Source organism: Triticum urartu, chromosome 4A (assembly GCF_056163025.1).
Source record: "Triticum urartu cultivar PI428250 chromosome 4A, HENAU_Tu73, whole genome shotgun sequence".
Lineage (NCBI taxonomy): Eukaryota > Viridiplantae > Streptophyta > Magnoliopsida > Poales > Poaceae > Triticum > Triticum urartu.
Window position 1 is genome coordinate 547,871,381 of NC_141876.1, and position 15,663 is coordinate 547,887,043.

At 41.3% G+C, this 15,663-nt stretch overlaps 1 protein-coding gene across 1 annotated transcript; it reads right to left on the minus strand.

Moving 5' to 3' along the window:
• Window positions 1-7,708: 7,708 nt before the first annotated feature.
• Window positions 7,709-15,450, minus strand: LOC147976534 (MEIOTIC F-BOX protein MOF-like). Its single transcript, XM_087519809.1, has 5 exons — window positions 14,424-15,450; window positions 13,922-14,077; window positions 13,640-13,841; window positions 11,147-11,186; window positions 7,709-8,170 (listed from the first exon to the last, which is right to left on the minus strand). The coding sequence occupies exons 1-4, from the start codon at window positions 15,321-15,323 to the stop codon at window positions 11,155-11,157; spliced, it is 1,290 nt and encodes a 429-aa protein (XP_087375935.1). The 5' UTR covers window positions 15,324-15,450; the 3' UTR covers window positions 7,709-8,170; window positions 11,147-11,154.
• Window positions 15,451-15,663: the final 213 nt, after the last annotated feature.

The window sequence follows — 15,663 nt, forward strand, 5'->3', positions numbered from 1 at the left end:
GTTTTGCTTGTGAGAGAAGTTTAGTCTACGGGTCTGCAACATTCAGATCCGTATCTATTTCGCAAATTTCTATGTCTACAATGCCCTGCACGGAGCTACTCTAGCTAATTGCTCCCACTTTCAATATGTATCTAGATTGAGACTTAGAGTCATCTAGATTGATGTAAAAATCTTGCATCAACGTAACTCTTTACAACGAACTCTTTTATCACCTCCATAACTGAGAAATATTTCCTTAGTCCTCTAAGGATAATTTTGACCGATGTCCGGTGATCTACTCCTAGATCACTATTGTACTCCCTTGCCAGAAAGATGCTAAGGTATACAATAGGACTGGTAAACATCATAGCATACTTTATAGAACCGATGACTGAGGCATAGGGAATGACTTATCATTCTCTTTCTATTTTCTGCTGTGGTCGGGTTTTGAGTCTTTACTCAACTTCACACCTTGCAACACAGGCAAGAACTCCTTCTTTGACCGTTCCATTTTGAACTACTTCAAAATCTTGTCAAGGTATGTACTCATTGAAATAACTTATCAAGCGTCTTGATCTATCTCTATAGATCTTGATGCTCAATGTGTAAGCAGCTTCAACGAGGTCTTTCTTTGAAAAAATCCTTTCAAATACTCCTTTATGATTTCCAGAAAATTCTACATTCTTTCCGATCAACAATATGTCATTCACATATACTTATCAGAAATGTTGTAGTGCTCCCACTCACTTTCTTGTAAATACAGGCTTCACCGCAAGTCTGTATAAAACCATATACTTTGATCACTTTATCAAAACATATATTCCAACTCCGAGATGCTTGCACCAGTCCATAGATGGATCGTTGGAGCTTGCTCACTTTGTTAGCACCTTTAGGGTCGACAAAACATTCTGGTTGCATCATATACAACTCTTCTTTTTAAGAAATCCATGAAGGAATACAATTTTGACATCCATTTGCCAGATTTCATAAAATGCGGCAACTGCTAACATGATTCGGACGGAATTTTAAGCATCGATATGAGTGAGAAAATCTCATCCTAGTCAACACCTTGAACTTGTCAAAAACACTTTGCGACAATTCGAGCTTTGTAGATAGTAATACTACTATCAGCGTCCGTCTTCCTCTTGAAGATCCATTTATTCTTAATGTCTCATCATCGGGCAAGTCAATCAAAGTCCATACTTTGTTCTCATACATGGACCCAATCTCAGATTTCATGGCCTCAAGCCATTTCGCGGAATCTGGGCTCATCATCGCTTCCTCATAGTTCGTAGGTTTGTCATGGTCAATTAACATGACCTCCAGAATAGGATTGCCGTACCACTCTGGTGCGGATCTCACTCTGGTTGACCTACGAGGTTCAGTAGTAACTTGATCTGAAGTTACATGATCATCATCATTAGCTTCCTCACTAATTGGTGTAGGAGTCACAGAAATAGATTTCTGTGATGATCTACTTTCCAATAAGGGAGCAGGTACAGTTACCTCATCAAGTTCTACTTTCCTCCCACTCACTTATTTCGAGAGAAACTCCTTCTCTAGAAAGGATCCATTCTCAGCAACGAATGTCTTGCCTTCGGATCTGTGATAGAAGGTGTACCCAACTGTCTCCTTTGGGTATCCTATGAAGACACATTTCTCCGATTTGGGTTTGAACTTATCAGGATGAAACTTTTTCTTATAAGCATTGCAACCCCAAACTTTAAGAAACGACAACTTTGGTTTCTTGCCAAACCACAGTTCATACGGTGTCGTCTCAATGGATTTAGATGGTGCCCTTTTTTAACGTGAATGCAGCTGTCTCTAATGCATAACCCCAAAACTATAGTGGTTAATCGGTAAGAAACATCATAGATTGCACTATAACCAATAATAGTATGGTTATGACGTTCGGACACACCATTATGCTGTGGTGTTCCAGGTGGCACGATTTTGTGAAACTATTCCACATTGTTTTAATTGAAGACCAAACTGTAACTCAAATATTTGTCTCTGCGATCAGATCGTAGAAACTTTATTTTCTTGTCACGATGATTTTCCACTTCACTCTGAAGTTCTTTGAAGTTTTCAAATGTTTCAGACTTATGTTTCATCAAGTAGATATACCCATATCTGCTTAAATCATCTGTGAAGGTCAGAAAATAACGATACCCGCTGCGAGCCTCAACACTCATCGGACTGCATACATCAGTATGTATTATTTCCAATAAGTCAGTTGCTCGCTCCATTGTTCTGGAGAACGGAGTCTTTAGTCATCTTGCCCATGAGGCATGGTTCGCAAGCATCAAAATGATTCACAATCAAGTGGTTCCAAAAGCCCATCGGCATGGAGTTTCTTCATGTGCTTTACACCAATATGACCTAAATGGCAGTGCCACAAATAAGTTGCACTATCATTATTAACTTTGCATGTTTTGGCTTCAATATTATGAATATGTGTATCACTATGATCGAGATCCAACGAACCATTTTCATAGGGTGTATGACCATAGAAGGTTTTATTCATGTAAACAGAACAACAATTATTCTCTAACTTAAATGAATAACCGTTTTGCAATAAACATGATCAAATCATATTCATGCTCAACGCAAACACCAAATAACATTTATTTAGGTTTAACACTAATCCCGAAAGTATAGGGAGTGTGCGATGATGATCATATCATTCTTGGAACCACTTCTAACACACATCGTCACTTCACCCTTAACTAGTCTCTGTTCATTCTGCAACTCCTGTTTCGAGTTACTACTCTGAGCAACTGAACCAGTATCAAATACCGAGGGGTTGCTATAAACACTAGTAAAGTACACATAAATAACATGTATATCAAATATAGCATTGTTCACTTTGCCATCCTTCTTATCCGCCAAATACTTGGGGCAGTTCTGCTTCCAGTGACCAGTCTCTTTGCAGTAGAAGCACTTAGTCTCAGGCTTAGGTCTAGACTTGGGCTTATTCACTTGAGCAGCAACTTGCTTGCCATTCTTCTTGAAGTTCCCTTTCTTTCCCTTTACCCTTTTCTTGAACTAGTGGTCTTGTTAATCATCAACACTTGATGCTCTTTCTTGATTTCTACCTTCATTGATTTCATCATCATGAAAAGCTCAGGAATCGTTTTCGTCATCCCTTGCATACTATAGTTCATCACGAAGTTCTACTAACTTGGTGATGGTGACTAGAGAATTCTGTCAATCACTATTTTATCTGGAAGATTAACTCCCACTTGATTCAAGCGATTGTAGTACTCAGACAATCTGAACACATGCTCACTGCTTGAGCTATTCTCCTCCATCTTTTAGCTATAGAACTTGTTGGAGACTTCATATCTCTCAACTCGGGTATTGCTTGAAATATTAACTTCAACTCCTGGGACATCTCATATGATCCATGACGTTCAAAATGTCTTTGAAGTCCCGATTCTAAGCTGTTAAGCATGGTGCACTAAACTATCAAGTAGTCATCATATTGAGCTAGCCAAACGTTCATGACGTCTACATCTGCTCCTGCAATAGGTCTGTCACCTAGCGGTGCATCAAGGACATAATTCTTCTGTGCAGCAATGAGGATAATCCTCAGATCACGGATCCAATCCGCATCATTGCTACTAACATTTTTCAACTTAGTTTTCTCTAGGAACATATCAAAAATAAAACAGAGGAGCTAAACGCGAGCTATTGATCTACAACATAGATATGCTAATACTACCAGGATTGAGTTCATGATAAATTAAAGTTCAATTAATCATATTACTTAAGAACTCCCACTTAGATAGACATCCCTCTAATCATCTAAGTGATCACGTGATACAAATCAACTAAACCATAACCGATCATCATGTGAAATGGAGTAGTTTTCAATGGTGAACATCACTATGTTGACCATATCTACTATATGATTCATGCTCGACCTTTCAGTCTCAGTGTTTCGAGGCCATATCTGCATATGCTAGGCTCGTCAAGTTTAACCTGAGTATTCTGCATGTGCAAAACTAGCTTGCACCCGTTGTAGATGGACGTAGAGCTTATCACACCCGATCATCAAGTGGTGTCTGGGCACGATGAACTTTGGCAACGGTGCATACTCAGGGAGAACACTTTTATCTTGAAATTTAGTGAGAGATCATCTTATAATGCTACTGTCAATCAAAGCAAAATAAGATGCATAAAAGATAAACATCACATGCAATCAATATAAGTGATATGATATGGCCATCATCATCTTGTGCTTGTCATCTCCATCTCCGAAGCACCGTCATGATCACCATCGTCATCGGCGCGACACCTTGATCTCCATCGTAGCATCGTTGTCGTCTCGCCAACTATTGCTTCTACGACTACCGCTACCGCTTAGTGATAAAGTAAAGCAATTATAGGGCGATTGCATTGCATACAATAAAGCGGCAACCATATGGCTCCTGCTAGTTGCCGATAACTCGGTTACAAAACATGATCATCTCATACAATAAAATATATCATCATGTCTTGACCATATCACATCACAACATGCCCTGCAAAAACAAGTTAGACGCCCTCTACTTTGTTGTTGCAAGTTTTACGTGGCTGCTACGGGCTGAGCAAGAACCGTTCTTACCTACGCATCAAAACCACAATGATAGTTCGTCAAGTGAGTGTTGTTTTAACCTTCCCAAGGACTGGGCGTAGCCACACTCGGTTCAACTAAAGTTGGAGAAACTGACACCCGCCAGCGACCTGTGTGCAAAGCACGTCGGTAGAACTAGTCTCGCGTAAGCGTACACGTAATGTCAGTCCGGGCCGCTTCATCCAACAATACCGCTGAACCAAAGTATGACATGCTGGTAAGCAGTATGACTTGTATCGCCCACAACTAACTTGTGTTCTACTCGTGCATATAACATCAACGCATAAAACCAGGCTCTGATACCACTGTTGGGGAACGTAGTAATTTCAAAAAAAATTCCTACGCACACACAGGATCATGGTGATGCATAGCAACTAGAGGGGAGTGTGTCCGCGTACCCTCGTAGACCGACTGCGGAAGCGTTAGCACAGCGCGGTTGATGTAGTCGTACGTCTTCACGATCCGACCGATCCAAGTACCGAACGCACGACACCTCCGAGTTCTGCACACGTTCAACTTGATGAAGTCCCGCGAGCTCCGATCCAGCAAAGCTTCACAGGAGAGTTTGTCAGCACGACGATGTGGTGACGGTGATGATGATGCTACCGACGCAGGGCTTCGCCTAAGCACCGCTACGATATGATCAAGATGGATTATGGTGGAGGGGTGCACCGCACACGGCTAAGAGATCAATGATCAATTGCTGTGTCTCCAAGGGGTGCCCCTCTCCCCGTATATAAAGGAGTGGAGGAGGGAGAGGGCCGGCCCTCTCTATGGCGCGCCCTAGGGGAGTCCTACTCCCGGATTCCCCCTTTCCTAGTAGAACTAGGAGCCCTTCCAAGTAGTAGGAGTAGGAGAGATGGAAAGGGAAAAGAGAAGAGAAGGAAGGAGGGGGCGCCGCCCCTCCCCCTAGTCCAATTCGTACTAGGCCTTGGGGGGGCGCAGCCTCTCCTCTCTCTTTCCCCTAAAGCCCAATAAGGCCCATCTACTCCCCGGCGAATTCCCGTAACTCTCCGGTACTCCGAAAAATACCCGAATCACTCGGAACCTTTCCGATGTCCGAATATAGTCGTCCAATATATCGATCTTTACGTCTCGACCATTTCGAGACTCCTTGTCATGTCCCCAATCTCATCCGGGACTCCGAAGTACCTACGATACATCAAAACACATAAACTCGTAATATAACCGTCATCGAACTTTAAGCGTGCGGACCCTACGGGTTCAAGAACTATGTAGACATGACCGAGACACGTCTCCGGTCAATAACCAATAGCGGAACCTGGATGCTCATATTGGCTCCTACATATTCTACGAAGATCTTTATCGGTCAAACCGCATAACAACACACGTTGTTCCCTTTGTCATCGGTATGTTACTTGCCCGAGATTCGATCGTCGGTATCTCAATACCTAGTTCAATCTCGTTACCGGCAAGTCTCTTTACTCGTTCCGTAATACATCACCCTGCAACTAACTCATTAGTTGAAATGCTTGCAAGGCTTAAGTGATGTGTATTACCGAGTGGGCCCAGAGATACCTCTCCGACAATCGCAGTGACAAATCTTAATCTCGAAATACGCCAACCCAACAAGTACCTTCGGAGACACCTGTAGAGCACCTTTATAATCACCCAATTACGTTGTGACGTTTGGTAGCACACAAAGTGTTCCTCCGGTAAACGGGAGTTGCATAATCTCATAGTCATAGGAACATGTATAAGTCATGAAGAAAGCAATAGCAACAAACTTAACGATCAAGTGCTAAGCTAACGGAATGGGTCAAGTCAATCACATCATTCTCCTAATGATGTGATCCCGTTAATCAAATGACAACTCTTTGTCTATAGCTAGGAAACATAACCATCTTTGATCAACGAGCTAGTCAAGTAGAGGCATACTAGTGACACTCTGTTTGTCTATGTATTCACACATGTATCATGTTTCCAGTTAATACAATTCTAGCATGAATAATAAACATTTATCATGATACAAGGAAATAAATAATAACTTTATTATTGCCTCTAGGGCATATTTCCTTCACTAGTGTCATCTCTTTTGTACAATAGGGGCTCCCAGGTCATGGCAAGTTCAAGAAGCATGGACTTCGTAATGGAGAAGGTTTGCACATCTTGTTTGAGGATATCAACATTGATGGCGTGACCATTGGAACCCCGCATTTGGCCTGCCTCCCCCTCTAGTTTGGCATTGAAAACCACCTTGAATGTTGGTGTAATTACTGATCTTGATTTGGAGTATGATACTGAAGAGGAACCATCTTCGACAATAGCTAGTCCATCTAAAGGGATTCAGATTATGGTCCAACAATTCCGGGTAGATACAAAAAGTATGTTATTACTTTGAGTGCATCAGATGCTTCAACTTTGGAGGCAAGTGCTCCTGACATGGATATGTTTTGGAATGAACTAGTTACCTCCATTGCTCTTTGTTGGTTAAGTCATGGTCGTGGTGCAATTTGTCCCTCTTTTGATTTGCAAGCATATGCAAATTTGATCAAGCTTTTGTTTTAGAACATATGTAAAACCTTGTTGTTCATCTAAACCTGGTGAAATTCGAAAAGTTACATGTTTTGTATACTTCTTGCACTTGTACTATCATAAAGTGCTCTCTGTATAGGTAAAAACTACTCTCTATATAGGATAAATCACAACAAACAAAGAAGAAGAACACTAGATTTTTTAAGGGAAAAAACTAGATGCTCTTGCAAAGTCTAGCCTCCACCATGTAGCAATCAAATTTCCAGCCCATCCCTTCTTCCCCCATCGAACTGGCCATAAAACTTGGCCCACTGCATGGCCGAACAGGCCTTAGCCTGTTTTCCTAGGCTACCAGCCCATGCGTGCGAGAGGAGCCATATTAGCCAACCGAACGCTTCGCTGCTCCTTCTTGAAGATGGTTGGCTGGATGAGGAGCGGGAGCCAACGATTTTAGGAAGCCACAAAGCTGCCGAATGAGGCCTTAGCAAGCTATTCTACAAATTTCAATTCGAAGTGAATGTTGATTGAAGACAGCAAGATGAACCACATTTACATTGTTTTGTAACAAAAAAGTGCGCCTTCAGCTAAGACAATTTATGTGCGACATATATCATGTGGTCTGTTGATACTATTTTTTTCTCCCATTGCAACACACATGCATATGTGCTAGTTTTTATTAAAACGAGGCAAAAAAAGATGTAACTGTTCACATCGCCCGGGCCTTACCAAAGTAGCTGGGCCAGAAGGAGAAATTAAAGCCCCAAAGCATTGCCACAATGGTTAGGGTAGTTCAACCAAATGCAAGCAGAAAGAAACAGTGCATAGAGCTAATTATTACAAGCACAAAGCTTCAACTAGATTGAGTTCTCAGGATGAAGCCCAACTACAAGTCCTTCTTGCTTGCATCCCTCATCTTCACGAGGAGATCCGCAGGAGCTCTCCTCTTTGATGATCCAGTCATTGCAAGCAACTTTGAAGTAGCATCGATTGATTTCCGAAGCATGAGATCTTCCACTGATGGATCATATCACTCACCTTTCCCAGAAGGGTTTGGGTACTGATCCAAACTGCACCCTGAAAGCACAAAACATTATGCATCGTCCATAAGCTCCAGATCACAACAACACACACTATATTGATCACCTATTTCTTATTCTCCACACCCCACATGGCATGAAGTTCACACATGTTGCAAGGGAAACAAACTTCGAAGATTTCAGCAATAATCGACTAAACTTGTTTCTCAACAAGACAATTAAACAAAAGGTAAAAAATAGACTCATTTTCTCTACAGAAAAGGCAGGTCACATTATCCTTGTCTTTTCCTTAGGTTGTCTCGAGTCAGAATTTTAATGTGAAAGGCCAACCAGACAAATACTAGGTACTTCTGAGGGAAAACAAATTTCCATAGGTTTTTCCATATGGGGGTACACACTCTGCCCTAGTTGATCATATTATAGAAGGATTTAACAAAGTATAAACCAGAAGGTTCTAATAGTTGATCATCATTGTCATTAGGAATATAGTTAAGTAGAACATATTGTAGTTCCTGCCATTTAACTAAAAAAACCCAACTTCCACACACCTCCTAAAGGTTATTTAAGTGTTCATCCATCCCAAACTTGGGCTACGCAACAGTCATGTTCCTGGCAAATAGCAAAAGCATCCTAAAATTTGGTTTTCAGTGTTATATCTCCAACCCACAAATCATGCCAAAAACTAATATGAGCTCCATTCCCTAAAATTCACTTATAAAAAGGCCTGGCCCTAGATAAGGCCCAAATGACCCCTTTTGAGAAAGGGGAGCCTATATTAGTTTTGGACAACAACAAGTTAGGCATGTTGGTCTTATATTTGTAACTCAGCAAAGTAACCCAACTTTTATCTCCACACATAAAAAAAACTTTTAGAACAAGATGCAAGAAGGGCTAGATTAAAATCTCTGAGGTTAGGAACTCCCAAGCCATCAAAATCATTTGGGATAAAAATCCCCAATTTGCAAGGCGGTACTTGTGGGTATCTCCCAACCCCCCCCCCCCTCCAAATGCATCATTTGAGAGGTGATGGCTTTAATAGCCAATTTAGGAAATTTAATGATGGAGATAATATACATTGGGATACTTGCAATATAAGTCTAAAATCAAATTAGCTTCATAGTTAAGGAATTTGCCTATCCACACGCAGATCTACTTGATGATTTTATCAACAATGGGTTGGGTGTCTTCCCTCCTTAATTTCAAGTAGTGCAAAGGGACCCCTAAGTATTTTAGAGGGAAAGCCCCAATTTTAACACAGAAGATTTGGGACAACAACTTAGAAGAAGAATCATCAATATTAATTGTTAAAATATCTCATTTTTCATAATTAATCTTCATCTCAGATAACTAGTCAAAGCATGAGAGCAACCACTTCAAATTTTTAGCATAGGTAGGGTTATGGTCAAGGAAAAGGATTGTATCATCAGCATATTGTAGACTAACTAGACTACCATGTATTACATAGGGAATAATCCCACATATAATGTTGTCTCTGACAGCTTTACCTAGCATCCTCGAAAAAACATCAACCACAAGGTTGAAAAGCATTGGGGGAGAGTGGATCACCATGTTTCAACCCCCCCACCCCCCAACAAAATAATGACCATTTGTGCCATTAATCCTAACACATAAAGAGCTCTATTGAAGTATGAAAAGTATCCAACTTATCCATTTGTTACCAAAACCTCTAGTTTGAGAATGACCCCAGGTTTACTAGAATTACAAACCTCATGGGTACCTTCATGAGTTGTAACTAGACTTTCTAGAATGAATATGTCTCTGACAAAAACAGTTTGGTAAGGGGATAATAATCTTTGTCCAGGTCATGGCCTTACTAAAGATCTTAATAGAGCAATTTCTAAGGCTAATTAGCCTAAATTTCTTCATGTCTTTGGCATCAGGCTCCTTGGGATTTAAAGTAATGATAGCATAATTAAGACTCTGGATATCCAGGGAGCCCTCTTCAAAGTCCCTTACCAAAGCCATACAATCCTTTAATCAAATCCAAAAATTGTGATAAAATAGAAAAGATAGGCCATCAGGACAAGGAGCCCCACTTGCATATGAACCCAACATGGTCTCCTTAATCTCTTCCTTAGAAAAGGGTTTTTTTCTAAGTTGATATTCTCCTCCTCGGTAACTAAGTCCTCCTCAGACCAAAAATGGTCACCCATGTGTATATTGGGTTTAGGTTCATATCCAAATAGGTTTTCATAAAATTGGTGGCAACATCCAACATATATTTGGTGGAATAAACAGGGCCATCTGGAGTATTTAAAACAGAAAGATAGGTTTTCCTCCTATGTTGGTTTTCCACTACACGAAAATATGTAGTATTCTTGTCACCTTCCAAAAAAATTCTATCTCTAGATCTCTGCCACATGGCCATCTCTTCCTTCTTCCAAATGTCAATCATTTCTTCTTTAATTTCTTTCATTATGAGGATATGTTTAGAGAAATCATATTTTTCAGAAGAAAAAAAACATCAATAATATCAAATTCCTGGAGTAGATCTTCGTTTCTTCTTCTTCATAGCAACCTATAAATTGATACTCCATCCTCACACCTTTTGTTTGAATAGTTTAAGTTTAAATTGCTAGGTGTCAATAACAGAAGTGAAAGGAGAAGGGGTGGTCCAAATTGTGTGCACAAGAGGAGCAAATTCTGGATGCCCAAGCCACCATTTCTCAAACCTAAATGTTTTGGTAGCAGGAGAAGGGGTTTTAAAAATGTTCATTTATTTGTATTTTATGTATATATGCACATATCATGTTAAGGTAAGAAGGAGAAAAGGCAAACACCTATGACCGATATTACCAAATATTTGAAAATGCAAGTTGAGACACAAAAGCACTTGCCAAAATTTAATAAGGTAAGTGGAATAACCATAAGATCCCTACAGACAAAACATAGCTACTGTCTGCCACATCACATCCCCAAATCTGCTCCAACATTTGTCAAAAATCACACAGACCTAAATCTAAGAAGATTCCAGATCTTCATACAATCATACCTCTAGTTTTAGCTGAAATCAGTGCAAACAAAGTTGAAGCCTGCAAAGATAAGAAAAACAAGTAATCAATTTAGAGAGAACACCCCGCAGACAAATGGGATTTTTCAATGATTCGAAGTAATATCAAAATATGTAAATTTTCTTCTAATAAGAGCTTCACTTGTAACATACTACCTTTGTCCAAGTTTATTAGGACCCCTTGTATTTTGGGTCAAAGTTTGACAATCTATAGGTATGACTTATATGCTACAAAAAGTATAACATTGGATTTGTATTCCAAAGAGGATTCCCACTACCATATAAATTTTATTATACTTTATATTTTATTAGTTAATTCTATGGTCATACTTTGACATTAAATACGAGGGGCTCCAATAAACCTGAACAGAAGGAGTACCCATTTATATCCAAATATGTAAAGTTTTTTGGTTATTTGCCATGTAAGGGCATGTTTAGAAGATCCCCTGAAAGCAATATTGTGGGAGGGGGCTTGTTTAGGGGATTAAACCCCATCTAGCAGATCCCCTAAAAAATTAGTGCCTTAAAAATAGCTTTTGATCCTCCAAACATTGCCTCTCTAGCCCATTTTTGCTCTCGAAGTGAGCATTCTCAGTAAAAATAGGGAGATTGCTCCCTTCCCGCATTCATGGCATGGGGACTAGGACACCGGCCGATTGGCCTGCATTCGCTATTAAACCCAATGCCGCTACCCCCAAACACTAGCCCACCCCGCCGCACATCCATTTACGCCGCCACAACCCTCGATTCAGGCTGCTGCCACCTTCCTCGAACCTGAGGTCGCGGCCACCAATCGAGTCTCACCGCCTCCAACAGATCCCTCGTCGCCTCCCGCCGTCGTCACCACCACTCTGTGCATGGACCGCGCTCTCTTCCTCGACTCTGAAACCGTCACCTCCCTCTCTGTTGTGCGTCGTCTTCTCTGTCACTGCCACCTCCCCAACGCAGCTCCAAGCCCCCGCGTTGTCTCCTCGAGCTGAACTACCACAACATTCGGCACCGACTGTGGGACAAGTTTGCGGTAGAGATCCGCAACGCCGACGCGGTGCGCCCGTGGCAACATCGGGGGACAATGATTCCCATCTCCTCCTCCGACTCGGACTTCTTCGACTACTGCAAGGACGGCGGCGAGTAGAGCTATCTGGTAGCTATTTCTATATGTTTTATCTCGATGCTTAACCTTGTTTGATGTCAATGTAGTGTTATGTAGCTAAAATGCCAAACGGAGACTGAGCTCCATGGAGGCCTTTATTTGAAAACTTTAAAATTCAAACTTTTCAGTTTCAAAAAATTCTGAAAATAAATACACATATACCAAGATACATAATGTATATGTGTGCAAATTTTCAGGTCTAAATACATTAAAATGTGATCTACACAAAAAATATAAATCTGGGGCTTTTTAGCATATGTACTGTTCAACTTTAAAGTCCATGATTTTGTTTTTTTGTGTGCAGCTCACAGTTCAAGGTATTTCATCCTGAATTTTTTCGCACATACACTTTACATCATTGCATACATGTGTATTTTTTCAATTCTTTTTGAAACTCAAATTTATGACTTTTGAATTGTTTTAAATAAAGGGCTCCATGGAGCTCGGTCTCCAAAATGCCCTACTCGTTATGTAGTAGGTAATTGACTATTTAATTTTGCTATGTATGATGTTAATGTGGTACCATTGTCTAACTATGCAATGAAATACTTTAAAATTGTGTTTGAAATGAGTTTGTGTGCAAACGATTTTTTTTGGGGGTGGGGGAGGGGGGGTCTGCTAGATGAAGAAAAGTATAATCCCCTAAAATAGCTTTTTCTAGGGCAGGGATAGGATAGGGGATTAAAGTTTAGGGGATCTGCTAGAGATGGCCTAACATAGCACATAACAAGATTCACAAACAAGTACAGAGGGCAATAGTATGGAGTGAAAACTTGACATAATCACTGATTTATTATTTGTCATGAGATGTCAGCTAAAAAGAAGGGACAAAAGAATAAGCAACATCCACAAGGGGAATCATAGCTTATAAGAGCAATATAGTCACATGCAAGTTTGTACAGGGTCAAGATGAAAACAAAGCTCAATCAAAATGGCTTGATAGAGGATAACATTCGCCTGTATGGATGATATATACCGAGGGTACTGGGGACCATACATAATAGATTTGGAACAGTTTGATGTGTAACTATTACTTACAAATGTGTGCATACAACATAGTTGAATCCAAAATCCAAATTGATAGCCTAAGTTTTTGGATAATAAAGCCAGTTAGACACATGAAGCACACTGTTGTCTCTCACTTTCTCTTCATCAGATATGGGGAGTCTGAATGTTTCTCCACATACATCCAAATTTGTAAAAAAAAAAAATATTCTTGTAATTAGCTTAAGCTTTTTTCAGTGCCTAGTTAATAATGCATTAACACATTAACAAATGGAAGAAATGTAAGTTGCATGAAGAGTGGCAACAATCTAACTCACATTCAGATCCAGAAATTCTGCTAGTATGTTGGACCCTAATTTGCTCAAGGCGTATGCCATAGGTAGTCAATATCTTCAAAAGTCTGTGAACCTTACTATCAACATTTGCACATTTGATTTCAACTATCTTAAGACAGTTGGATGCAACTGACTGTCCCAATGGTTTGTATATTCCTTGTGTTTCACTTACATATGAAGGTCCCTAACACCAAAAAAAAGAGAAGATCAATCAGGTAATCATGGATGGTCACTTCAATAGCTACTGACCTAAAAAATCTATACCTTAGAAAGTTGAAGTGTAAGCTTCTCTAAAATTGGTGAGTGCTGGAGAAAACAGATTAATGCATTGTGGCCAGCAGCCAAGCACCAGTCATTGAGTAACAAAGTCTTTAACTTGGTAAATGTAGGGCACCACTTCAAATCCCTGTCAAAAAGAATCTAGGAAAAGTGCAAAAGAGACGGATCAAATTAAGAACCTTTTGGCCTTTGAAATACAAAAGTCTGTGTCTGGATGTAATTTCTATTATTTCTGGTATTCATTGTACTGCCATGATTGAAGATGAATAGATCATAAATTTTCTCACAAAAAAAAAGTACTCCATCCGTTTCATAATTCTTGTCGTGGTTTTAGTTACTAAAACCACAACAAGAATTATGGAACAGAGCGAGTATGTCAGATGTAACCTAATTGTGATTTGCTATGACGGATGTGTTGCTGCATGAGAAATAATAAATTAAAAAAGTATAACTTGAGGGATTAAGAGAGGTGCAGTTGCAAACATACCACATCAGAATCAGCTGACAGCTCCAAGTCCGTAGCCTCGGACAAACCTTTGAGAAATATGCTGTCGTTGCGGTCATAAGTAGGTCCAAACTCAGGATCTCCATAATAATAACGACAACCATAACATGTATCACCACAATCATTAAATCGACCCTTAAAGCACCGATCAGCACAATCATTCTTAAGTACAACAACAGCTCTTGCTAACAGCGGCATGCTTCCGAGCGATGGGCTCCTTCCTTGGCGGCATACAATCAACTCGAGCGAAACGAGACTTGGTAGAGAAATATGAATGCGACTATCCTCGGCAGTAAAGTAGCGGGCAATGCGCAGATGCTTCAAGGATGGAGACAAGAGCTGGTTGGCGAAAACATCGCAGACCTCCATACTCAGTTCCACCAATGCCGGACAGCGTGAAAAATCCATAACGCTGTCGTTGACAGCTACACCAACAAGATCTAATCTCGTGAGGTGCTGGGAAACGAGACGCAGATCAGATAGTGGTGAGGGTTCCTGGTCGAACTCGGTGACATGAAGCCGAAGCACCCGGACATGGGGCACGGCTTGCCAGATCCAGTGGCTCGCGTGCCGCTCGTTAGCCGGCAGTTGCATGAATCCGTCGGCGTCGAAGTCGAATTCGCAGGAATCCAGAGGCGCCCGTGCGCCCCCGTCGCCCCCGAATCTGAGGTGGAGCAGGTGGTCGACGAACTGGGCGAATCTGTCGGCACTGCCCCACCCCTCGGCGCCGTTGAAGCGGAGGGAGGGCACGGATCTCCAGACGCCGCGCCAGCGCCGGGCGAGCACGCACGTCCGCACCACCTCTTCGGCCGGAAGTAAACGGAGCACGCTGTGGAGGACGTCGTCCGGGAGGGCGCTGATGCTATCCACCCCACTCGCCATGGACGAAGCCTCCCGCTCTTGAGTGGTATTCGGTAGAACAGGCGGCGTGCGCCGTCGCTCGGGGAGCGCGGAACGGCGGAAGAGAGGATTTCAGACAAAACGGAAAGGGAGGGGGTCCCCCCTGGGGCTTGAGCTCCTCCTATACAGCACGTGACGCACTGGCGCACAAGCCAGCGCGCACCCGCTCCCGTCCCGCACGCCTATTAGGCCGGCCCATGAGGGGGCTGAACGCCCACTTTTTTTTTCTTTTTCCTCCTTTTGTTTTTTTTCTGTTTCAGTTTCTTCTAGTACTTTAAAATAAAATTCGAGATTTAAAAAATCCAAATATATCAGTAAATTA